General features: G+C 38.6%; 1 protein-coding gene across 4 annotated transcripts in view; it reads left to right on the forward strand.

The window, feature by feature from the left end:
• ZNF41 (zinc finger protein 41) overlaps nt 1–17808 on the forward strand; it is a 56313-nt gene extending 38505 nt beyond the window's left edge. For 3 of the 4 annotated variants that reach the window (XM_079123510.1, XM_079123508.1, XM_079123509.1), the window contains 3 exons: nt 2364–2490; nt 2752–2847; nt 13556–17808. In XM_079123510.1, coding sequence (XP_078979636.1) covers nt 2364–2490; nt 2752–2847; nt 13556–15615 — 2283 coding nt within the window. In that variant the 3' untranslated portion in view covers nt 15616–17808. Of the gene's footprint in view, nt 1–2347; nt 2491–2751; nt 2848–13555 lie in introns of all 4 variants that reach the window. The other variant, XM_079123511.1, reaches the window with a different exon arrangement.
• Nucleotides 17809–25936: the final 8128 nt, after the last annotated feature.

Genomic DNA, 25936 nt, shown 5'->3' on the forward strand with positions numbered 1-25936 from the left:
TTGAAAGAATGAAACTATATCAAACACAATGAAGGAGACGCACCATGACCTGCAATGAGACCAGAATGGGGATGAAGATCCTAGTTGGTCAAGAGCACTATTATAAAACATGGGGTCCTTCGACTGAGGCCTTGCAATGCAAGACAGCTAGCTGTGCCATGTTTGTAGTAGGTGGGGTAAAGGAAGCTGGGTCAATGGAAGACTAAGCTATTTATGTTAGGTAGCTTTTTAAATAAGGTAGTTCTTAAATCCCTAATGTTCCTAAGGCATACTTTTCTAGCTACCTTCTGACCCATCTGGCACCTACATCCTTGATGATTGTTCTTTTTGATCCATTCTGGATTTAAAAAAAAATAAGTATAAAAAACAAAATAAATAAATAAATAAAGGTATTATGTCCATCTATAATTTTAAAAAAAATTTAACAAGATATACTGTTACATACAACATATGCAGATCCTCTGGTGTTCTTTATATCATATGTAGATGACTTATAATACCTGATTCAGTGTAAATTCTACATAGATAGTTATGCTGCATTTAGGGAATAATGATAAAAAAGTCTATACATGTTCAGTACAGAAGCGCTTTTTTCAAATATTTTCAATCCACAGTTGGTTGAATCCACAAATATGGAACCTGCCGTTAACAGAGGGTCAATTGTATTTTCTTAGACTATCAGTTATTTTGAACTATGTTTTTGGTTTTTGTTTTGGTACTGAGTATTGAACCCGGGGTGCTTAATCACTGAGCCACATCCCCAGCCCTTTTTATGTTTTTTTTTTTTTTCATTTCTGAGATAGGGTCTCACTAAGTTGCTGAGGTTGGCCTCGAACTTACAATCCTCCTTCCTCAGCTTCTTGAGTCACTGGGATTACAGATATTCACCCCTGTGCCCAGCTGAACTGTATTTTTAAACTTTAAAATTGTGGTTCTTGAAAATTTCCCACTTATTAATGGTTTTTTACTTAGTTGTACTATGTTTAAAGATGGTCTATATGGTATATCTTCTGTGTCTTGTCTGTCTGTATGCCCCTGCTGAGCAGTCTCATCTGATTCCCTGCTCTGTACTGAGAACTTCCAAATCAGAACTTCTATCCTCTTCCAACAGCATGTCATACAATTCCCTGTAAGTTTTATCACCTTAATTTCAACATGAACAAAATGTGCCATTATGTTCATCCTCTTCCCCACCCCCTCCTACTCTATGAACCCCTCTTAGTATATACTACCATGATCTACATGGTTGTGTAAAAGCAGTCACTGAATATTGCCCTGGAATTCACTATTTTTCTCATCCTGAAATTCAGCCTCCTTTTTCTTTTCTTATTGGGATGAAACCCAGGGAACTTTACCACTAAGCTATATTTTTCATTTTGAGACAGGGTCTTACTAAATTGCTGAGGTTGAGGCTGGCTTCTAACTTGTGATCCTCCTGCCTCAGCCCCCCAAGTCACTGGGATTATAGGTGTGTGCCACCACATCCTGCTCCCACAATTCAGCCTCCTTTGAACATTGCATCAGAACTGTCTTCTACATCCTCAACTTCTCTATTCCATTCCTAAGTCCAGCTTTTCTTATTCTCTCACATGGACCCTGTAGTGCATCTCCACACTGATCATCAGGTCTCAACCATTTCCAACATTCCTATGATGCACCTTGACTACTTTTTTAAAGCACACTACTATGACCCTGTCCTTTCCTATATATAAATGGCGGTCCAGTCTCCAAGAGGAAAAAAAAGGATTGTACCTTGTTCTAACCCTAATATATCTCTACAGTTTTCCTCGTAACCACCTTCTCAATTTACTACATAAATTCCTCTCCTTTATATAGAACTATTTGAAATTTCCTGAATATATTATGTACTTAAAATTTTTCCTTACTCCACACTTTTGTTCATACTTCTCCCTTCCAGATAACTCTAACCACATCATCTTTATGTAACTAATCTTAAACCATCCATAACCCCTTTCTGTCTTCCTTTGTTGGTTAGTCAAGTCTTTAAGTCATTTTATATTTTATTCAACTCTGTATTGCCATTGCCTAACATATCCAGCACATACTTGATCATTAAAATTATTGTATCTCGTTTCTCAGTTAACTAAAGAACTTAAAGAAGGCCCATTTAAATCCTCATTTTTAAAAAATAGAATGACATAATGGATAAATGAATAAATGTGGTACACAAGGAATGTCAAGATATTTTTAATAAGTTTTTACTTCTCACATTATAAAAGGTAAAACTACCAAAAACCCTATATGTTACATTATGGTAAAGAGTATTAAAAACAATTTCCTATCTAGCTTCTGCCATCCCCCTGTGCTGACCATGTCACCTTTACAGAGTTGTGTTGTTACAGGTATCCGTATCATTTGAGGATGTGACTGTAAACTTCAGCAGAGAGGAGTGGCAGCATTTGGACCCTGTTCAGAGATGCCTGTACTGGGATGTGACACTGGAGAACTACCACCACCTGATTTCAGTGGGTAAGCACTGGTGCCCATGAGTCTGCCAGGGATCTCAGTATGACATGTCTATTCTCAGCTGCTCAGTGCTCTGAAGCATCCACAGTTGTGATGGTGTTGCCCTTGATTTGCTTAAGATATTTTAGTCCCTCTCTCCTCTGTAATTATTTCTTTATTCCATCAAACATGGGAACTTTCCTGAAGAGCAAATGGGAAGCATCACTGAAAGGTCCCTGAAACCTGAATGGCTAGACCCAACCCTGTATTGTATTCTGTTAACAGGGTACCAAGTTCCCAAACCAGAAGCCATCTTCAAGTTGGAGCAAGGAGAGGGGCCATGGATACTGGAAGGGGAAGCCCCATGTCAGAGCTGCTCAGGTGTGTGACCCAAGCATGGGAGTGTGAATGTCAATCTCACTTTTCCTAGAAGCTAATGCCTCAGAAAGGTTGTGAAGATGATTGATCTTGAAAGTCCTAAATTTTGGGGCTGGGGATGGTGGCACATGCCAGTAATCCTAGTAACTCGGGAGGCTGAGGCAGAAAGATTCTAAGTTTGAGGCCAGCCTCAGCAACTTAGTGAGACCCTCAGCAGCAACATTTTTTTTGGTACTGGGGATTGAACCCAGAGGTACTTTACCTCTGAGCTACATCTCCATTCATACATATATTTATTTTTTGAGGCAGGGTCTCACTAAATTCCTTAGGGTCTCACTAACTTGCTGAGGCCAGTCTTGAAATTGTAATTCTCTTGCCTCAGTTGCTGGGATTGTAGGCATGTGCCACTGCACCTGGCTAGGACCTTTCACTCTTCCTACTCTATTCCTATCCCCAAACCGAGATCCTTTCCTTGTACATCCAGATGTCTTTAAATTTCCAGTTCGTTCCCATTGCCCATATCCATCCCTTATTTCTCCTATGATGGCAACTAATGTATATGATCCATGAATTTATGTGATAGTCTCATAAGCCCCGAAGTATCAGTTTATGAGTATATATTTGTAGTACATACAAATTATATTGTCTTATATATCTTAATTCTGTCCTTTTTTGTTTTTTTCACTTGTCCCTAAGGGATGTCCGTAACTATAGTGTGTTCATCTGGCTTTGTTCTACAAATTGCTGCATAGTATTCTACAGCACGCTGGCACCAAACCTTACTTAACTATTCCTCCAGTGATAGATGCTGAACTTCCAGTTAGTACAAGCTCCACAATAAATGTACACACAAACTTTCCTTTATGGAAAATTTCCCTTTATGTGAAAAATTCTCAAGGATGTGTGAAAAAGAGACTTTGCCTAAACGTTGTATATGCTCAGCCTGAATTTTTTTCTTTTTCTTTCTTTCTTTCCTTGTCTTTGTTTCTTTTGCTGCTGGAGATGGAACCCAGGGCCTCGCGCATGTTAAGCATGTGCTCTACTACCGAACTAAACTACCAGACCCTCATCCTGAATTTAACTGAGTACCAACATATTAATCTTAGATTGCACTAATTGAATATTACCCACGACAGAGCACAAAGGCTCTTACTTTCCCATGCATCTGCTAACAACTAATAGTACTAATAATGTCTCAATTTTTGCCCAACAATGAGTATAAAGTGGTCTCTGTCTCTGCCTCTCAGTCTTTGTGGAGCCAGGATTGAACCCAGGGCCTCGTTCTTGTTAGCTAAGCATTCTACCACTGAGTTGCATTCTCAAACCACCCCCCTTTTTTATGAGTGTGCTGCACTTGAGATCAAACCAAGGGGTGCTTTACCATTAAGCTACATACCCAAAGCTTTTATTTTTATTTTAAGACAGGGTCTCACTAAGTTGCTGAAGCTGATATCAAATTTGCAATCCTCCCACCTCAGCCTACCAAGTTATTGGGATTGCAGGTGTGTGTTGCCACTTCCAGTGTAGTAGCTTATTTTCAAATGTTGCATTTTGTCTAACACCTAATTTGAGCATTTCAGAATTTACCTATTATCTCTTTAGGTTTCCCTTCTATGGGAATGTTCATAACATTTTCTTTTTTTTTTTTTTTGGATTTTTAAGAATGATTTTAGTTGTACATAGTGCTAGAATTTATTCTTACATATTTGTACATGAACAAAATATAACAATATAATTTGGCTAATATCAATCCCCAGCACTTCCCTCCTCCCTCCCTACATCCTACCCCTTGGTCCCTTGTCTCTACTGATCTTCCTTTGATTTTTAGAAGATCTATCCCCTGCTTTGTTTTCTTTTTTTCTCTCTAGCTTCCATAAATGCTAATTATAGATTTCATTACCTAAAATACTGTTTATCTTGTTATGAGCTTCCGGAGACAATGCTATAATTTCTTCCCCTTATTTAGTATGTGAAACATACTTCGTCCAAAGAGATAACATATTTCCAATTCAGACTGATATCTATATATTTTCATAACCTCTGCTTAAATCCATTTTTAATACTTTCTTAATGTTTGCCATATTTGTTAGTCTTCCATGAATATCTGAGTCCTTATCCCATACTCTGTCTATTTCAGTGACACACTTTTTGTCTTATGATCGGATTTCACCTGTCCAATGTAATGACTTTTTTGTGGTGCTGGGAACTGAACCAAAGATTTCATGCATGCTAAACACATCCTTCCACTGAGCCATACACCAACGAGGCAATAGCTCTTAATTACTCCAGCACATGTATGTTTCCCTCCATTTTCCCATCTCCTATCTCAAAGCAACACACAGAAAAGTACAGAATTTTAGACTGTGGGATAACTAAGACTTTTTTTTTTTGTTTAGTTATCAATGGATCTTTTTTTAAATTTATTTTTATTGTAAACAAATGGGATACATGTCGTTTCTGTTTGTACATGGAGTAACAGCATACCATTTGCGTGATCATACACTTATATAGGGTAATGATGTTTGATTCATTCTGTTATTTTTTCATCCCCCCCACCCCTCCCACCCCTCTTTTCCCTCTATACAGTCCCTCCTTCCTCCATTCATGCCCCCTCCCACCCCCCATTATGTGTCATCATCTGCTTATCAGCGAGATCATTTGCCCTTTGGTTTTTTGAAATTGGCTTATCTGACTTAGCATGATATTCTCCAATTTCATCCATTTGCCTACAAATGCCATAATTTTATTATTCTTTATAGCTGAGTAATATTCCATTGTATATATATATATATATATATATATATATATATATACACCACAGTTTCTTTATCCATTCATCAATTGAAGGACATCTAGGTCGGTTCCACAATCTGGCTATTGTGAATTGAGCAGCTATGAACATTGATGTGGCTGCATCACTTTAGTATGCTCATTTTACGTCCTTTGGGTATAGGCCGAGGAGTGGGATAGCTGGGTCAAATGGTGGGTCCATTCCAAGTTTTCTAAGAAATCTCCACACTGCTTTCCAGAGTGGCTGCACTAATTTCCAGTCCCACCAGCAATGTATGAGTGTACCTCTTTCCCCACATCCTCTCCAACACCTATTGTTGTTGTATTCTTGATAATCGAGATTCTAATTGGGGTGAGATGAAATCTTAGTGTAGTTTTGATTTGCATTTCTCTTATTACTAAAGATGGTGAACATGTTTTCATATGTTTGTTGATTGCTTATAGATTTTCTTCTGTGAAGTGTCTGTTCATATCCTTAGCCCATTCATTGATTGGGTTATTTGTATTCTTCGTGTAGAGTTTTTTGAGTTCTTTATATATTCTGGAAATTAACGCTCTATCTGAAGTATGAGTGGCAAAGATATTCTCCCACTCTGTAAGCTCTCTCTTCGCATTGCTGATAGTTTCCTTTGCTGAGAGAAAGCTATTTAGTTTGAATCTATCCCAGTTATTGATTCTTGCTTTTATTTCTTGTGCTATGGGAGTCCTGTTAAGGAAGTCTGATCCTAAGCCAACATGGTGATGATTTGGACCTACTTTTTCTTCTATAAGATGCAGGGTCTCTGGTCTGATTTCAAGGTCCTTGATCCATTGTGAGTTGAGTTTTGTGCAGGGTGAGAGATAGGGATTTAGTTTCATTCTGTTGCATATGGATTTCCAGTTTTCCCAGCACCATTTGTTGAAGAGGCTATCTTTTCTCCATTGCATATTTTTGGCCCCTTTGTCTAGTATTAGAAAATCGTATTTATTTGGGTTTGTGTCCATGTCCTCTACTCTGTACCATTGATCTACCTGTCTATTTTGGTGCCAATACCATGCTGTTTTTGTTACTATTGCTTTGTAGTATAGTTGAAGTTCTGGTATTGCGATACCCCCTGTTTCATTCTTCCTGCTAAGGATTGCTTTAGCTATTCTGGGTTTCTTATTCTTCCAGATGAATTTTATGACTGCTTGCTCTATTTCTGTGAGGTACATCATTGGGATTTTAATTGGAATTGCATTGAATCTGTATAATATTTTTGGTAGTATGGCCATTTTGACAATATTAATTCTGCCTATCCAAGAACATGGGAGATCTTTCCATCTTCTAAGGTTTTCTTTAATTTCTTTCTTTAGTGTTCTGTAGTTCTCATTGTAGAGGTGTATGGCCATTTTGACAATATTAATTCTGCCTATCCAAGAACATGGGAGATCTTTCCATCTTCTAAGGTCTTCCTTAATTTCTTTCTTCAGTGTTTTGTAGTTTTCATCGTAGAGATCTTTTACCTCTTTGGTTAGATGGATGCCCAAGTATTTTATTTTTTTTGAGGCTATTGCAATTGGAGTTGTTTTCCTCATTTCCCTTTCAGCTGTTTCATCGCTTGCATATAAAAATGCTTTAGATTTATGCGTGTTGATTTTATAGCCTGCTGTTTTGCTGAATTCATTGATGAGGTCTAGAAGTTTTCTGGAGGAGGTTTTTGGATCCTCTAAATATAGAATCATGTCATCCGCAAATAGTGACAGCTTAAGGTTCCTCTTTTCCTATTCATATCCCTTTAATTTCTTTGGTCTGTCTGATTGCTCTGGCTAGAGATTCGAGGACAATGTTGAATAGAAGTGGTGAAAGAGGACATCCCTTTCTTTTTCCCATTTTTAAAGGGAATGGATTCGGTTTTTCTCCATTAAGAATGATGTTGGCCATGGGCTTAGCATAAATAGCCTTTACAATGCTCAGGTATGTTCCTATATCCCTATTTGTTCTAGTGTTTTGAGCATGAAGGGGTGTTGTATTTTGTTGAATGCTTTTTCTGCGTCAATTGAAATAACCATATGATTCTTATCCTTAAGTCTATTGACATGATGGATTACGTTTATTGATTTATGAATGTCGAACCATCCTTGCATTCCAGGGATGAACCCCACTTGATTGTGGTGCACAATTTTCTTAATATGTTTTTGGATACGGTTTGCCAATATTTTGTTAAGGATCTTTGCATCTATATTCATCAAGGATATTGGTCTAAAATTTTCTTTCCTTGATGTGTCTTTTCCTGATTTGGGTATGAGGTGATATTAGCTTCATAGAATGAGTTCGGTAGTGTACCCTCCTTTTCTATTTCCTGGAATACTGTGAGAAGTATTGGAGTGAGTTCTTCTTTGAAGGTCTTGTAGAACTGGGCTGAGAATCCATCTGGTCCTGGGCTTTTCTTGGATGGTAGATTTTTTAATGGCTTCCTCTATATCATTGCTTGATATTGATCTGTTTAAATTGTGTATGTCCTCCCGGTTCAGTTTCGGAGCAGCATATGTCTCTAGAAATTTGTTAATGTCTTCGGTAGTTTCTGGTTTGTTGGAATACAGATTTTCGAAGTAGCTTCTCATTATGGTATGTATCTCAGTGGTGTCTGTCGTGATATTTCCTTTTTCATCATGAATTTTAGTAATTTGAGTTTTCTCTCTCCTTCTCTTTGTTAGTGTGGCTAAGGGTTTGTCAATTTTGTTTACTTTCTCAAAGAACCAACTTTTTGTTTTGTCAAATTTTTAATTGTTTCTTTTGTTCCAATTTCATTGATTTCAGCTCTGATTTTAATTATTTCCTGTCTTCTACTACTTTTGCTGTTATTCTGTTCTTCTTTTTCTAGGGCTTTGAGCTGTAATGTTAGGTCATTTAGTTGTTGATTTTTCATTCTTTTCTGGAATGCACTCCATGCAATGAATTTTCCTCTTAGGACTGCTTTCATAGTGTCCCAGAGATTTTGATATGTTGTATCATCGTTCTCATTGACCTCTAAGAATTTTTTAATCTCCTCCCTGATGTTTTTTGTTATCCATGTTTCATTCAATAGCATATTATTTAGTCTCCAGGTGTTGGAGTAATTTCTGTTTTATATTTTGTCATAGATTTCTACTCTTGGTCCATTATGATCTGATAGAACACAAGGCAGTATCTCTATTTTTTTGCATTTCCTAAGGGCTGCTTTGTGGCATAACATATGTTCTATTTTCGAGAAGGTTCCATGTGCTGCTGAGAAGAAAGTGAATCCACTCATCGATGGATGGAATATTCTATATATGTCTATTAACTCTAGGTTATTGATTGTGTTATTGAGTTCTATGGTTTCTTTGGTTGGTTTCTGTTTGGAAGATCTATCTAGTGGTGACAGCAGTGTATTAAAGTCACCCAGAATTATTGTGTTGTGGTCTATTTGATTCCTGATTTTGAGAAGGATTTGTTTGATGTACAGGGATGCACCATTGTTTGGGGCATAAATATTTACTATCGTTATGTCTTCCTGATTTATGGTTCCCTTAAGCAGTATGAAATGTCCTTCTTTATCCCTTCTGACTAACTTTGACTTGAAGTCCACTTTATCTGATATAAGGATGGAAACCCCTGCTTTTTTATTGAGTCCATGTGTGTGGTAGGTTTTTTCCCATCCTTTCACCTTTAGTCTGTGGATGTCTTTTTCTATGAGATGAGTCTCTTGCAGGCAGCATATTGTTGGGTCTTTCTTTTTAATCCATTTTGCCAGTCTATGTCTTTTGATTGATGAGTTTAGGCCATTAACGTTCAGGGTTATTATTAAGATATGATTTGTATTCCCAGTCATTTGGGCTTATTTTGGGTTTTTAAGTTGGCTTGGTTTCTCCTTTGAGTGGTTTTACTCTAAGATAGTTCCTCCCTTTGCTGACCTCCATTGTTGTTTTTCATTTCCTCCTCATGGAATATTTTGTTGAGAACATTCTGTAGCTCAGGCTTTCTATTTGTAAATTCTTTTAACTTTTGTTTATCATGGAAGGATTTTATTTCTTCTTCAAATCTGAAGGTAAGTTTTGCTGGGTATAGGATTGTTGGTTGGCAACCATGTTCTTTCAGAACTAGAGATACGTTGTTCCAGGCCCTTCTAGCCTTTAGAGTCTGGGTTGAGAAGTCGGCTGCTATCCGTATTGGTCTCCTCCTATATGTAATCTGATGCTTTTCCCTCACAGCTTTCCAAATCCTATCTTTATTTTGAATGTTAGGCATTTTCATTATAATGTGCCTTGGTGTGGATCTGTTGTGATTTTATGCATTTGGTGTTCTGTAAGCCTCTTGCATTTGATTTTCCATTTCATTCTTCAGGTTTGGGAAATTTTCTGATATTATTTCATTGAGTAGGTTGTTCATTCCTTTGGTTTGTATCTCTGTGCCTTCCTCAATCCCAATAATTCTTAAATTTGGTCTTTTCATGATGTCCCATAGTTCTTGGAGATTCTGTTCATGATTTCTTACCATCTTCTCTGTTTGGGCAACTTTGTTTTCAAGATTAAATATCTTGTCTTCGTTGTCTGAGGTTCTGTCTTCCAAGTGGTCTAGTCTTTTGGTGATGCTTTCCATTGAGTTTTTTATTTGGTTTATTGTTTCCTTCATTTCAAGGATTTCTGTTTTTTTTTTTTTTTTTTGAGAATCTCTATCTCTTTGTTGAAATGATCTTTTGCTTCCTGCAGTTGCTCTTTCAGCTTATTCGTATTATCATTCATTTGCCTGCATTTGCCATCTTATCTCATCCTTTGCTTCATGAATCATCTTAATCTTGTATAATCTGAAGTCCTTTTCTGACATTTCTTCTACCATACTGTCATTGGATTCTATTACTATAGAATCTATATTTGTTTTGATCATTTTCTTCCCTTGTTTTTTCATGTTGTTCATGTATCTTCCCCTCTAGCAGTGCAGATCTGGGGTATTGCAGATTTCCCCCTATAGGCTTATAGTGGCCCTATAGGTTTGCCAAACCTTTTCTTTAAGGGGAGATCAATATTAGCAGTGCCCAATTCAGAAAGTATTCAATCCTAGACCAAATAGCCCCTATGAGTACAATAACAAAATTGTCATAATAAGCAGAATGAGTTCAAATATTATCTTCAGTAAAAAAAACAGATTTGCAATAAGGTCTGCATTTTCTAGTGGAGGACAAAGAGGATGCAGAGGGATGTAGAATGTGGCTGTTAATGGGATCAGAAAAGAATATACAGAAGTTCTAGATAATAGAAAGGGTGAGAGTGTAATCAAAAGAAATTGGATGTTAGCATGCATAAAAGGGAGAAGGAGACTCTGAGGGAACAGTAAACAAAAGGAAAAGAGCAAGAAAAGTAAAGAAATAAAAACTTAAATTTTTTCAATAAGGAGAAAAAAGAAAATCTACAGTATAACAGTCTTATAGTAATGAAACCTCCCAGTGTTCAGTAGCCTGATGCATGAGAGGTACCTGACAATGAGCTTCAAGCCTCCAGCAGGCGTCTCAGGATGGGATTCGCCCCACCTAAAGATCGGAGCTACAACTTCCAGGATTATCCAAGATGGCCGCTCTGGCTTCAAAATGTGTTGGCAAATGGGGAGCTGCAGCTCAGGGGTGGACATGGTCAGCTGGAGGTCCTGGAGGTGGAGTGCGGTTGTTCAGGCAGGTGTCCTGGAGGTCAGGTGTGTTTGGTGTGGTTGCAGGATCCTGGAGACCGGGTGCAATCAGTCGGTCTGAGTCTCGGTGATGGGGCGCAGTCAGTTGGTCTGGGGGTCCTGGTGGCAAGGAGCAGTCAGTCGATGTGAGGGCCTCAGAGGCAGGGAGTGATCGGTTGGGCTGAGGGATCCTGGAGTCGGGGCTCAGTCAGTCTGGCCAGGGGTCCTATGTGGCCTGGGTGTTGTCTCAAAATGGCAGCAGCCACGTGTAATCCCTGTTTGTTATTTTTTAAGTAGTAAATTTTAAATTGAAAAAAAATTGTTTATGTCAAATGCATGATGTTTTAAAATCTGTGTACATTAGAAGCCTGGTTTGTATTATATGATGCATTGTCTGATTGAGAGAGAAATCACACACTAATTTGAACAGGGGAAGCTGAACATGAACAATTTTAGCTGTAGTGAAATTGGAATAATGAGGTATGAACTAGTAAAGAGAATCCTTAAAAAATAAAGGAATAGCAGATACAAGGCATAGCCAATTCCTCCAGGGCTGTGTGTTAATCCATTCTCTGTTACTATAACAAAATAATTGAGGCAGGATACTTTAGAAAAAAAGATCTTATTTAGTTCACAGTTTGGGAGACAAAGTCCAAGATCAGGCCATCCCATGGATTTGACCTCTGGTGAGGGCCCCCTTGACTGGAATACCACATGGCAGATGGCATCATGGTATGAGCATGTGTGAGAGGGAGAGAGCACATGATAAGCCAGGAAACCAGAGAGAGAGATCAGACAGGGGCCAGTCTCACTTGTTTATAACAATCTTCTCTTGAGAACTAAGGTGGGTCACATAAGAACTGTATTAATCCCTTCCAAGGTCAGTGCTCCCAGAGACCTAGTCACCTTCCACTTAAACCACATCCAAGCCCACAGCAGGCTGTGTAGAGTACCCAAGGAAGAGGCTCCCCTCCTTCCCAGAGGTGAGATCCAGACCTTGTGGCGAGGGTGCAGTTGTGGCTTATGGCATGATAGAAGAATTGCTGTGGTACCACACTGCCAGAACTTGCTGGAAATCTTCAATCTCAGATTCCAGAGAAAACTCTTCATGGGGAGGTGTCTCATTGGAGGTAGTCTACAACAAATCATTTGAGATGGGTGCAGAGTAAGGTATTAAGTGCTGGGTGTTACTGACTCACACGCACTGCATGAACTTGGAGCTGGAGAAGCTACTGGTGCTGTATGAGCTGATTGCTTGGGAAGCCATATGAGCTGCTAGAGCTCGGTGCTGAAGAAGTCACCCATGCACTGATCTCAGAGAAGCCACCCATACTGCAAGACCTGGGTCCCAGGGATGCTATGTGTGCATCAGGTGCCAGATGGTAAAGACACCTGTGCTGTAGGAATGCTAGTGCTAGACAAACTGCCCTGGCTGGAGGAACCTGCTGAGTGAACTTCTCAAACCAGGAAGCAAACCCACCTTGGTCTGAAGTGCCTTTTCAGCACCTTCAATGGACAAACTTAACATCATGGTTGCTGGAAAGGGAAAAAAAAATATTTAAGGAGACCCAGATATATTTTTGTGAAGAGTGAACCTGGAGTTGAGAGGCAATAGATTGATAACTGACACCCTTAATCTTCATTTTCCTGAAGTGAAACATGACAAATATATAAAGTAAGCTTAAATTTATTGAATTTGGGAAGATAGAAGCATTATATGTCTATCTTATCTAAGATAAACATTATATGCTCATTCAGAAGCATTTTTCAAGCATCTCTTTAGAGAAATACAGAGGACTGTGTATTATATTTAAAAAGGGAAGACAACTGTATGAACATTAAGATTCTCAGCCTTTGTGTAATATTTCTTTTGCTTACAACATTAAGCAGTGCCAAATCGAGTGTCAATATGAGTGGTACTGCCAGGTGCACTGGCGCATACCTGTAATGCCAGCAATGCAGGAGGATCACAAGTTTGATACCAGCCTTGGCAACTTAGTGAGAGCATTTGTAACATAGAAATGTAATATTGATGCTGGTAGTAGCTCAGCAGGAAAAGCAAGAGAAAGCAGAGAGCTCACAAAGGTTTTGAGCTGATATGTAGTAAGAACATGCATTCTGGAATATTTCTTCCAAGCCAGGCTTCCTCTTTTTAAAAATATATCTTTATTTTATTTATTTATTTTCTGTGGTGCTGAAAATCTACCCCCACACGTGCTGCGCAAGCGCTCTACCACCAAGCCACGACCCCAGCCCTGTCATTCTCATTTTTGCTTTTCTCTTTAGGTGCAGATATTAGGAAAACTCAACAGCAGAAAATTTCTGAAGAAGTTTCATTCCACTGTGAGAGATTTGGTCAACCCACAGGAGAAGATCCATTGTGTTCCATCTTGGAAGAACTGTGGCAAGAGAATGACCAAGTAGAGAGATATCAGGAAAACCAGATGAACCCTTCAAGTCATGTCAAAGTATTGATTAAAGAGAGGGGCTATGAATGTCAAAACCTTGAAAGAGTAATTCACAGGACTACCAAGCGTGTTCCTTCAATTAAAAGACTCCATAAATATGACACATTTGGAAAGAGTTTGAAGCATACTTTAAACTTACATAATCATAACAGAAGCACTGCTACAAATAGCCTTGAGATGGTATTTAGAAATGGTTACAATTTCGCCAACTGCTCTTTCTCTACTAAGAATGAGAATACTAACACAAGAGCGAATTCCAATGAACATAATCAGTGTGGAGAACATCTCAATCAAAAACAAACTCTCCTCGACCATCAGAAAATTCCTACTGGGGAGAAACTTCATGTATGTAGTAAATGTGTAAAGGGCTTCAGCCAGAAGTCACATCTCTTTGAACAACAGAAAATTCATGCTGGAGAAAAATTCCATGGATGCAACAAAAGTGAGAAAGTGTTCACTCAGAAGCCACAAATTGATAGACATCAGACAGGACAGGATCAGACAGGAGAGAAACCCTATTTATGTACTCAGTGTGGGAAGGCCTTTACTTTCAAGTCAAACCTCATTACACACCAGAAAATTCATACGGGGCAGAAGCCCTATAAGTGCAGTGAATGTGGGAAAGCCTTTTTCCAGAAATCAGATCTCTTTAGACATCTGAGAATTCATACAGGAGAAAAACCTTATGAATGTAGTGAGTGTGGAAAAGGCTTCTCTCAGAATTCAGACCTCAGTATACATCAGAAAACTCATACTGGAGAGAAACACTATGAATGCAGCGAATGTGGAAAAGCCTTCACAAGAAAATCTGCTCTCAGGATGCATCAGAGAATTCACACAGGAGAGAAACCTTATGTGTGTGCTGAATGTGGGAAGGCCTTCATCCAGAAATCACACTTTAACACACATCAGCGAATTCACACTGGAGAGAAACCTTATGAATGCAGTGACTGTGGGAAATCCTTCACTAAGAAGTCACAGCTCCATGTGCATCAGCGAATTCACACAGGAGAGAAGCCCTACATATGTACAGAGTGTGGAAAGGTCTTCACTCATAGAACAAATCTCACCACACATCAGAAGACTCACACTGGGGAGAAGCCTTATATGTGTGCTGAATGTGGGAAGGCTTTTACTGATCAGTCTAATCTCATCAAACACCAAAAAACTCATACTGGAGAGAAACCCTATAAGTGCAATGGCTGTGGGAAAGCTTTCATATGGAAGTCACGCCTCAAAATCCATCAGAAATCTCATATTGGAGAGAGACACTATGTATGTAAGGAATGCGGGAAAGCCTTTATCCAGAAATCAACACTAAGAGTGCATCAGAGAATCCACACAGGGGAGAAACCCTATGTTTGTCCTGAATGTGGGAAGGCCTTCATCCAGAAATCACATTTCATTGCACATCATAGAATTCACACGGGAGAGAAGCCTTATAAGTGTGGTGACTGTGGAAAATGCTTCACTAAGAAGTCACAGCTCCGGGTGCATCAGAAAATTCACACAGGCGAGAAACCCAATATATGTGCTGAATGTGGAAAGGCCTTCACTGATCGGTCAAATCTCATAACGCATCAGAAAATTCATACAAGGGAGAAACCCTATAAATGCAGTGACTGTGGAAAAACCTTCACCTGGAAGTCACGCCTTAATATACATCAGAAATCTCATACTGGAGAGAGACACTATGAATGCAGTAAGTGTGGAAAAGCATTTATCCAGAAAGCAACACTCAGCATGCATCAGATAATTCATACAGGAAAGAAACCTTATGCTTGTGCAGAATGTCAGAGGGCTTTCACTGACAGATCGAATCTTATTAAACACCAGAAAACACACAGTGGAGAAAAATGCTACAAAGCCAGTGACTGAAGGCTGTTTCAGAATTGGAAAATCACAACTGGGTGTGCATCAATCAGGTAGATCTTAGTGGCAAAGAGGAATGCCTGATGCTACAGTCACTGTGCAGGGGGAAGTAGCCTTGAGAGGCAGTGGCCTGAGTGAGCAGAAGACAAAGCCAAATAGCCTTCAGTCAACTAGAATTAAAAGTTCCAGGGACTGGGCTTTGACTCAGTGGTCTAGTGCGTGCCCAGCATGTGTGAGGCACTGGGTTCGATTCTCAGCACCACATATAAATAAATGAATAAAATAAAGGTCCATCAACATCTTAAAAAAACATTAAAATAAAAGTTCCAGCATCACCACAATCCACGGACACTTAAATGCATGGGGAGACCATGTAGACGGAGCATCTGAGCATTAGTTATGTTTGGTTACATGATTGATAAAGGGGCTGTCAACTCTTGGAAATGATAGGAATAAAGACATGAGATGACTCATCATCTCTTACATTCCATTTTTTGGATGAAGGACTTAATAAATTTGAGCACTCATTAGTTCTTTGTACTGTGGGACATGAAAGTACTCAATATTGGCCCAAATTGTTTCACATTTCTAGGGTGAGAAGTTTTTCATTGTCTAAATACTTGAAAGGCCCTGAAGTTAAGGTCAAAAATTTATTTGAAAATGCAGATCGGTGAGTAGAATCAGAAGAGTTTGTGATCATTGATAATTAACACACAGAAAAGATTCCCATGAAGAACTGTTCTTTCTAAGTGAAAGAGAATTTTTAAACTTAAATTTCGACCTTAAAAACTGGAAAATTAGGCACAGCTTTAGCTTGTGTTACAGGAATATAGTCATTAAAGTTTACAGACATCTAAAGATGGCAATTGTTCCCTTATTAATTCTCTGGCCACAGGTGAATCATACCCTGCATGCTTTCTAACCTGTTCCCCCAAAGCTATCTACATAAGCCACAGGGCAGACTCCTTATCCTCTTATTAACCAACTGACCCCAAGACAATGGGACTGAGCCACAGCATCATGGATTATCAGCCTCACTCATGGATGTCCCTGCCTTCCTTGGAATTCCTTTTTGAAAAAGAATGGTTGAGAATCTGGATTTCAATAGATAAAATTGTGTTTTCCTTCCAGTTTGGTTAATATATGTTCATTTCCTACATTAAGGGTGGTTTTGTGTAAATTACTGTGAGATAAAGTCACATTGCATTGCAACTGATTGTTCCAAGATACAGTTTATTATGGTTGAATAACTGGAAGATTTCTCTAGAGAGAGCACTCTTTTTTTTAAACTGGGGATTGAAAACTGAACTCAGGTGCTTAACCACTGAGTTACATCCTTGGCCTTTTTAAAATTTTTTAAAATTCTGAGACAGGACTTGCTAACTTGCTGAGGATGGCTTTGAACTCACAATCTTCCTTCCTCAGCCTCCCAAGCTGCTGGGATTACAGATGTGCGGCACTATGCCCAGCAAGTGCTGCTTTTTTTTATGTTGAGACTGTCCCACTTTCCCTTAAACATTTTTTACAATACTCATAAGAAAAAAGACTTTCTTCCTAGCACATTATTTTATTTTAAAAATATTTTATTAAAGTATAATGCATACAGAAAATACACTTACATGCTCAGTGAATTCTGACAAATGGAACATACTCAGATCAAGAAACAACATGACCAGCACTCAAGAAACTCTTTGTGTGCTCCCTTCCAGGACCCCCACACATACCAAGAGTAAACACTATCCTGACTTTTAGTAGCATGGATTCATTTCACCTGTTTTGTATTTTTTGTAAATTGATATTTCACATGAGTGATAGACTGTTTGGTGTCTTTCTCTTATCATTCACATTATGAATGTGAGATTTATTCATATTGTTGCATATAGTAGTAAATAACTCATTCTCATTGTCATGTTGTATTCTATTGTGTGAATAGAATGTCCACTGTTGGTAGACATTTTGGTTATTTTCAGCTTGAGGCTCTTAGGAATACTACTGCTATCTATTGGTAAACATATGTAGGCACTTCTTTTAGGTATTCTTAGGAGTTGAAATGCCAGGTGCATATTCATATATTAAACATTATAAAACCAATCTCCAATACCCATCAATACAGTATGTGAGTTTTAGGTGTTCCACATCCATGCCAACAGTTAATATTTTTAATATTTTTTTTACTGTGGTCATTACAGTTGGTGTATAGTGATATCTCAGTGTGATTTGAGTTTTCATTTTGTTCTTCTCCAAATCATTGTATTATCTCCCCAGGATATACAGACAAGCTGTGTCTGAGACCTGAGACCCAGGTATGTTCCTCACATGGCTATACCATTTTACATTTCCTGTATCAGTACATGAGGGTTCCAGTTTCTCCACATCATCAATAACTCTTGTTTTTATCAGGGTTTTTTTTTTGTGTGTGTGTGTGTGTGGTACCCACAAAATCAAAAACTCAAGTGAAGGGCTTTGTGCATTCTCAGCAAGTGATCTAATCACAGAGCTACTCTCCCAGCCCATATCAGTCTTTTTATTATAGATATTGCAGTAATACAAAGTTATATTGTGATATTAATTTTACATTGCCCTAATTATTAATAAGGTTGAATATATTTTTGAACACATATAATGAAGTGTCTATTCAGACCTTTTGCCTATTATTAATTTGGTTTTTTTTTTTTCTTCTTTTGGAGTATTTATGTATTCTGGGTATAAGTCCATTATCGGCCCATTATCCTTGCAAAGATTTTCTCTCATTTGCTGGACTGTCTTTTCACTCTTTTAAAGGTGTCTTTTGAAGACCAGAACTTCTTATTTTGTTGAAGTCCTACATGTCAATTTGTTCTTTTATGGGTTGCACTTTTGGCATTGTGCCTAAGAAATCTTTACCTAACCAAAGATCACAATGATTTTTTTTTCTGTGTTTTCTTCTAGAAGTTTTACAGTTTAAGGTTTTATATCTAGGTCTATGATCCATTTTTAGTTAATTTTTAATATAGTGTGACATGTGGATCCAAGTTCTTTTTATATTTTATTTTGCATATGAATATCCAGATGTTTCCACAGCATTTATTTAAAAACAGCATCCTTTCTCCATATTTGACTTTTGTCAAAAAATATCACTTGTTCACAGATAGAACTTCTGAAATGGTGAAGTAAGGAGTTTGTCTTAGCTTTTCATTGCTGTGACTAAAACACCTGGCAAGAAAACTTAATAGGAGGAAAAGTTTATTTTGGCTCATGGTTCCAGAGGTTCAGTCCATGGTCTGCTGATTTTATTGCTTTGGGCCTGAGGAGAGGCAGAACATCATGGCAGAAGGATGTGGCAGAGGGAAACTGCTCCACCCATGGTGACCAGGAAGGGAGAGAGGGGAAGAAGCTGCAGGGAAGATAAATCTTTCCAGGGCATGCCTCCAGTGACCACCTCCTCCAGCTATGACCCACCTGCATACATTTACTGCCCAGTTAGTCCACTCAATGTAGGATGGACTGATTAGGTTACAGCTCTCATAATCTAATCATTTCATCTCTGAACATTCCTGAATTAATATAGGAGATTTGGGGGGGACACCTCATATCCAAACCATAAGGAGCTTATCAAATCTCCTCCCTCAAAAGCAGCTACAGAAATGCAAAAGCAATTTTAACTGTAAAAGCATTTCAGAACACTGGAAATTCACCAGAGGCATATCAAATTGGAAAATGTTTATTGATGCAAAAATCAAATATTAGTAAGACCAGTGGAATCTATGGCATTTAAACTTGGAAATGCTTCCATCCCCCAGCTCTGTGGGTATGGTAGCTATGTTAGTCATCTTTCTATCAATGTGACAAACCACCTCAGATAAGAAACTTAAAGGAGGAAAGGTTTATTTTGGCTTATGGTTTCAGAGGTTCCAGTGAATGGTCACTTGACTCTTGCTTGGGCCTGTGGCAGCACAGTACATCATGGCAAAGAGCATGGCAGAGGAGGCCTATTCACATCATGGCAGTTGGGAAGCAAACACGGGGGAAGGAAGGTCAATATCCCTTGCCAGACTGTAACCACAATGACCTAACCTCCTCCTACCAGGCCCCATCTCCTACAGATTCCACCACCTTCCAACAGTGCCAGAGGCTGGCAACCAAATCTTTGACACAGCCCTTTCAGGGATATTTAAGATCCAAACCATAATAGCAGTTATGAGGAACTGGAGAGGGCTGACCTGACTTGGAGCTCCATAGAAAAGCTCTATGTTTAGGGATATTTTCAAAGACAATAGGAAAATTGGTAGCAATTATTTGGGGAAGGTCACCATCAGAGCTTCCTGAGACTACAACATTGTTTGAGTATGCAACAAGCACACCAGACAAAGCTTAACAGGAAGATATGGAAAATGAGACAGCAAAGGTGAGTATTGATAAGCTTCCCTGGTCTCTGGGAATGTGGAAGGCTGTGTGCATGATGACAAAATTTAGAAGGGGCCTGATGTTGACTCATCCCTGGATGAATATGAAACCTACACAAGCAAAAATGTGTGTCAGCACAGACATAAATAGCCTGAACTTACATTCCCAAACTCATCCATCTACTTCCTTAATGGAAGCCAAACTGATTCAACAGGTACAACCACAACTTCTGAATTATTGACTGACACTAAACTATTCTGACCCACCAGTGACTTCAGGGAAGCTAAGGGTAAAAATGAAAAGAACTCTAAAAACTGAACAAAGAGCCAGGCATGGTGACACACACCTGTAATTTCATCTCCTTGGGAGGCTAAGGCGGGAGGATCATGAGTTCAAAGCCAGCCTCAACATCTTAGTGAGGCCCTAAGAAACACAGCAAGGCCCTGTCTCTAAATGAAATATAAAAAAGGGCTGTGTATGTGATTCAGTGGTTGAGTGTTCCTGGGTTCAATCCCCAGTGGGGGGGTAAAACTGCTGTTTTACCATCTGTGAAACAGGAAGCAGGCCCTACCAGATAATGAATCTGTTGGTGCCTTGATCTTGGACTTCCAAGACTCAAGAACTAAAACTGTGAGAAATAAATTTCTGCTGTTATAAGCCACCCAAATTATGGTATTTTTATAGCAACCCTAACAGACTAAGATAGTATTTTATGAGATACTTATAAAAAGAATTTCTGATCAGGACTATAAATAAGAAATATGCCAGGGAGTGTTTGTGAACAGGATTTTTCATGACAGAAATCTATAGGTAGTATGTCAATGGTGTTTATTTCTAAATAGAAAGATTCAGAGGTGTCATGGATCAGAGGTTTTGGTGGATAATTTGGATGGAGTGGGTTTTTTTTCTCTCCACACAGGCTCATGAATGAAAGATTTGCCAGTGGGCGGATGTTATGGTTTATATATGAAGTGTTCACCAAAAGTTCATGTGTGAGACAATGCAAGCAAATTTAGAGGTGAAACGATTGGGTTATGAGAGCCTTAACCTAGTCAGTGCATTAATCCCCTGATAGTGATTAACTGGGTGGTAACTGAAGGTGGGTAGGGTGTGGCTGGAGGAGGTAGGTCATTGGGGGTATGCCTTTGGGGTATATATTTCGCCCAAAGTTCTCTCTCTCTCTCTCTCTGCTTCCTGGTGCTGTGTCCCCAGCTGCCTTCCTACGCCACACTCTTCCACCGTGATGTTCTGCCTCCAGGCCCTGAGGAATGGGGTCAGCCATCTATGACTGAGACCTCTGAAACTGTGAACCCCAAAATAAACTTTTCCTCCTCTAACTGTTCTTATCAGGAATTTTGGGTCTGGGTGTTTTGGGGTCCGGTTATCCACGCATAGTGAGACCACCAGAAACTAAAGTAGGAAAAAAAGTTTACTTTGGGGAAAGAGACAAAAAGAAAGGAGACTGATGTGTCAGGAACACTACTCCAAGTGGGGCAGTCGTAGTGAGTGACTTCAGAAAGCTGGTTTTTAAAGTGAAAACCATAAAAAAAATTCTGGCAGGCTTACAATAGGGGCCTTTTTCCTTTTTTCTTCCCCAAGGAATGCAAGCAGCCAGCTCCAGCTTATCTATTTCAGGCTGCACCTGGTGGGTTAGCAGGGTGAGCTAGGTGGGGGGAGCCAGACTACCCATGTCTGAAACCGGCAGCTTCTTGGGCCTCTGAAGGGATGGTTTGCTTCGCAGAAGTGGTCACAATGTCCTTAACTCATGGCCACATTATTTTATCTCGGGTAGTGTCCTTGTATTTACCACAGTCAGCATAACTCAATGATTTCATTCACACCCATTTTGGTTTGGTCAATCTTAACTAGATATATTTGTTTTAAATCAGAGGGTCTCTACCATTTTCTTTTTATAAGGGAGTCTCTACTCTTTTACATGGGGATATAGTTGGTAGAGTGCTTGCCTCACATGCACAAGGCCCTGGGTTCAATCCCCAGCACCACAAAAAAAAGAGAGAAAAGAAAAAAGAATAAAAAGGAATTTTGGTCATGGCAGCACAAAAAAAGCAGAACAAAACAGTAAATATCTACAAAATGGAGATTGCCCAATGGGAGTCATCAATGGGAATATGTCAGTGAGATATTCATGAAGAAGGAAATAGCACAGAAGTGGTCACAGTTTGCAGAATTCTAAGAATGAACTACAATATGTTTTGCCCTTGTATAAACTCCTTGAGTTTGGGTAAAACCTGAGTATGATGAGATAGCATGCTGTGACTATATTAAATTATATAGCAAAAGGAATCATGCAGATCTAATTAAGGTTATGAATTAGTTGACTCTAAAATAGGGCAGTTATTCAGAAGAGCCTAATCTAAGTACAGGAAACTTTCAAAAAGACAGTTTTTTCCCCTCCTGATGGCAGAAGAGGAAGTCAGGGAGATTTGAAGCATGAGAAGCATTTTGCGTGTCCTAGCTGGCTTTGAAGGTGAAGAGCCCCAGGTGATGAGGAATGCAGTCAGCCTCTAGGAGCAGAAAGCAGCCACTGGCTGGCCACCAGAAGGGAAATGGGAATCTCAGCCCTACAACTGCAAGGAGCTGGATTCTGGCAATAATGTGGATAAGGTAGGAAGTGATAAGAGTTCAAAGTAGCAAACACTATGACCTTGGCCTTGCGAGATCGTTAAGCAGAGAACTCAGCCAAGCCTGGTTGGATTTCTGACCCACAGAACTATGAGATTAAAAAAAAATGGGTATTGATTTATGTCAAGCTAATTTAGTGGCAATTTGTTATAGATCTTTGTCAATAGAAAATGAATACATTAGTTTTGGGTTTTTTTGTTTTGTTTTGTTTTTGTAACAGGGATTGACCCTGGGGCTCTTAACCACTGAGCCACATCCCCAGCCCTTTTAATATTTCATTTAGAGACAGGGTCTCTCTGAGTTACTTAGTGCCCTGCTAAGTTGCTGAGGCTGGTCTCGAACTTGCAATCTTCTGGCCTCAGCCTCCCGAGTGACTGGGTTTACAGGTGTGTGCCACCACACCCAGCAATACATTAGTATTTGCCAGTTGGGTATTTGTGAAAGATGGCACATGGCACATTATAGACAGAGGACTTTTTAAAACATTTGTTGTTTTTAGATATACATGACAGTAGGGTGTATTTTGAAGTATTATACATACACGGGGTGCAACCCATTACAATTTTGATCCTATCCCTGTGGTTGAACATGATGTGGAGTTACAGTGGTGGTGTATTCATATATGAACACAGGAAAGTTATGTCTGATTCATTCCACTGTCTTTCCTATTCCCATCGCCCTCCCTGCCCTTCAATTCCCTTTGTCTAATCCAGTGAACTTCTATACTTCCTTTCCCTACCCTCCCTTGTTATGAATTAACATCTACATATCAGAGAGAACATTGGACCTTTGGGTTTTTGGGGTTGGCTTATTTCGCTTAGCATGATTGCCTCCAGTTCCATCCATTTACTGGCAAATGCCATAACTTCATTCTTCTTTATGGCTCAGTAATATTCCATTGTGTATATGTGCCACATTTCCTTTATCCATTCATCTGTTGAAGGGAACCTAGGTTAGTTCCATAGCTTAGCTATTGTGAATTGAGCTATTGTAAACATTGATGTGGCTGCATCACTGTAGTATGCTGATTTTAAGTCCTTTGGGTATAAACTGAGGAGTGGGATAGCTGGGTCAAGACAGAGGACTTTTCAAGGAAATTTGTTACCAAGGGTTTAGGGGTATATCATCTATAGCCTTGGCAACAGTAGAGATTTATAAATGTGGGGACTTTCCCAGTGAGGACTGCATAGTAGAAAATTGTTATGGGTTGATTGCTTCCCCCCACCACCAAAGATGCACTGAAGTTCTAACCATCAGGACTTCTGAACATGACCTTACTTGGAAATAGGAACAGGAAGATTATTAGTGGAGGGGTGATTGTCCTTGGAAGTCTTTGGAATGTTGGCATTTGCCAGTGTGAGGAGTTTGCATACTAGAAATCAGTGTACAAGACTCATAATGAGAATAAAAACATTACAAATGGGAATATTCTGCTTGTAACACCTTTAGGAGAATCATGAGTCAAATTAAAGCTGCCATATGAAGTTATTGCTACTAATATTATACATTTATACATATCATTCCTAATCTTCAACATGATTTGAAGTCCTGAAAGAACCATTAATGATAAGATTTATAACTATCTTACAAATTAAATTATGTTTACCATTACTACTAATAATAATAACTAATACAGAGGGCTGCCTATGTGCCTGGCACTATTATAAACCCTTCACATATATGATTTCATGTAATATCCACATTGTTGCCAGATGTGGTGGTACACACCTGTAATCCTAGCAACTTGGGAGGCTGAGTCAGGAGCATTGCAATTTCAAGGCCAGCCTCAGCAACTTAGCCAGACCCTGTCTCAAAATAAAAAATAAAGGACTTGGGATGTAGCTCAGTGGTAGAGGACCCCTAGATTTGATCCTTTGTACAGCAATAAATAAATAAATAAAGTGAAAAAAATATTCACGTTGTCCCTATGAGTTAAGTATTATTTTAGTTTCCATTTTACAGATGCAAAAACTGAGACATAGAAATCATAGAATATGATTTCCAATGACACAGAACCAGGACAAGGCAGGGGCAGAATTTTCCCCAAAATTTTAAGCAGGCACTAGTGAAAGTTTAAAAAAAAATTCTTGCAGGATTCCTAGAAGAGGGCTGGGGATGTAGCTCAGTTGGTAGAGTGCTTGCCTCACATGCACAAGACCCTGGGTTCAATCCCTAGCACCACAAAGAAAAAAAAAAGATTCCTAGAAGAAAATGTAGGGTCAACACTTCAACATGTAGGCACAAGAAACAACTTTTTCAATAGAAACCCTAAAGTTCAGGAATCCTGGAAACAGTCATTAATGATAAGATTTATAACTCCTATCTTATAAATTAAATTATATTTACCATTACTACTACTAATAATAACTAATATAGAGTTAATAAATGTGGACTGGGGGTGTAGCTCAGTGATGGAGCACTTACCTAGAATGTCTGAGGCACTGGGTTTGATCCTCAGCACCACATAAAAGTAAAAATAAATAAAATAAATGTATTGTGTCTATCTACAGCTAAAAAAAGTTAATAAATGGGATGGCATCAAATTTCAAAGCTTCTTAACAGCAAAGGATACAATTAAGAATGTGAGGAGAGAACCTACAGAATGGAAGAAAATCTGCTAGCTACTTTTCTTACAGAGGAATAATATTCAGAATATATTAAAAAAGTAAAAAAAAAAACACCAAAAAACCCCCAAATATCCCACTTAATAAATGGACAAACAAATGAAACAGACACCTCTCAAAAGATGAAATACAAATAGACAAGAAATATGTGAACAAATATTCAACATAATTAGCAATTAAGTAAATGCAAAAAATCTTGCAAAGATTCAAATTTTTAAAAAATTGACCTAGTTCAAATATTTATTTTTATAATTTTTCTTTTTAAACAACTTTATTGAGATATAATTCACATACAATGAAACTCACCTATTTAACATAACAAATTAGTTGTAGTATATTCACAGTTATACAAAGATCACGATAGAATTTTAGAATATTTTCATCACCTCAAAAGGAAATCTCTTTCCCATTAGAAATCACTCTCCATTTTTATATTGCTCCCCCCGTAGCCCTAGACAACCACTAATCTACTTTTTGACTTTATAGATTTACTTACTCTGGATATTTCATATAAATGTAATAATATAATATGTGGTCTTTTGTGACTGGTTTCTTTTGGCGAACATGTTTTCAAAGATCACTCATGTCATAGCATTTATCAGTACATAATTCCTTTTTTCATGTATGTATGGTTCTGGAGACTAAGTCAAGAATGCTTAGGCAAGTGCTGTACGACT

The sequence above is a fragment of the Sciurus vulgaris genome (assembly GCF_902686455.1).
Source record: "Sciurus vulgaris genome assembly, chromosome: X".
NCBI lineage: Eukaryota > Metazoa > Chordata > Mammalia > Rodentia > Sciuridae > Sciurus > Sciurus vulgaris.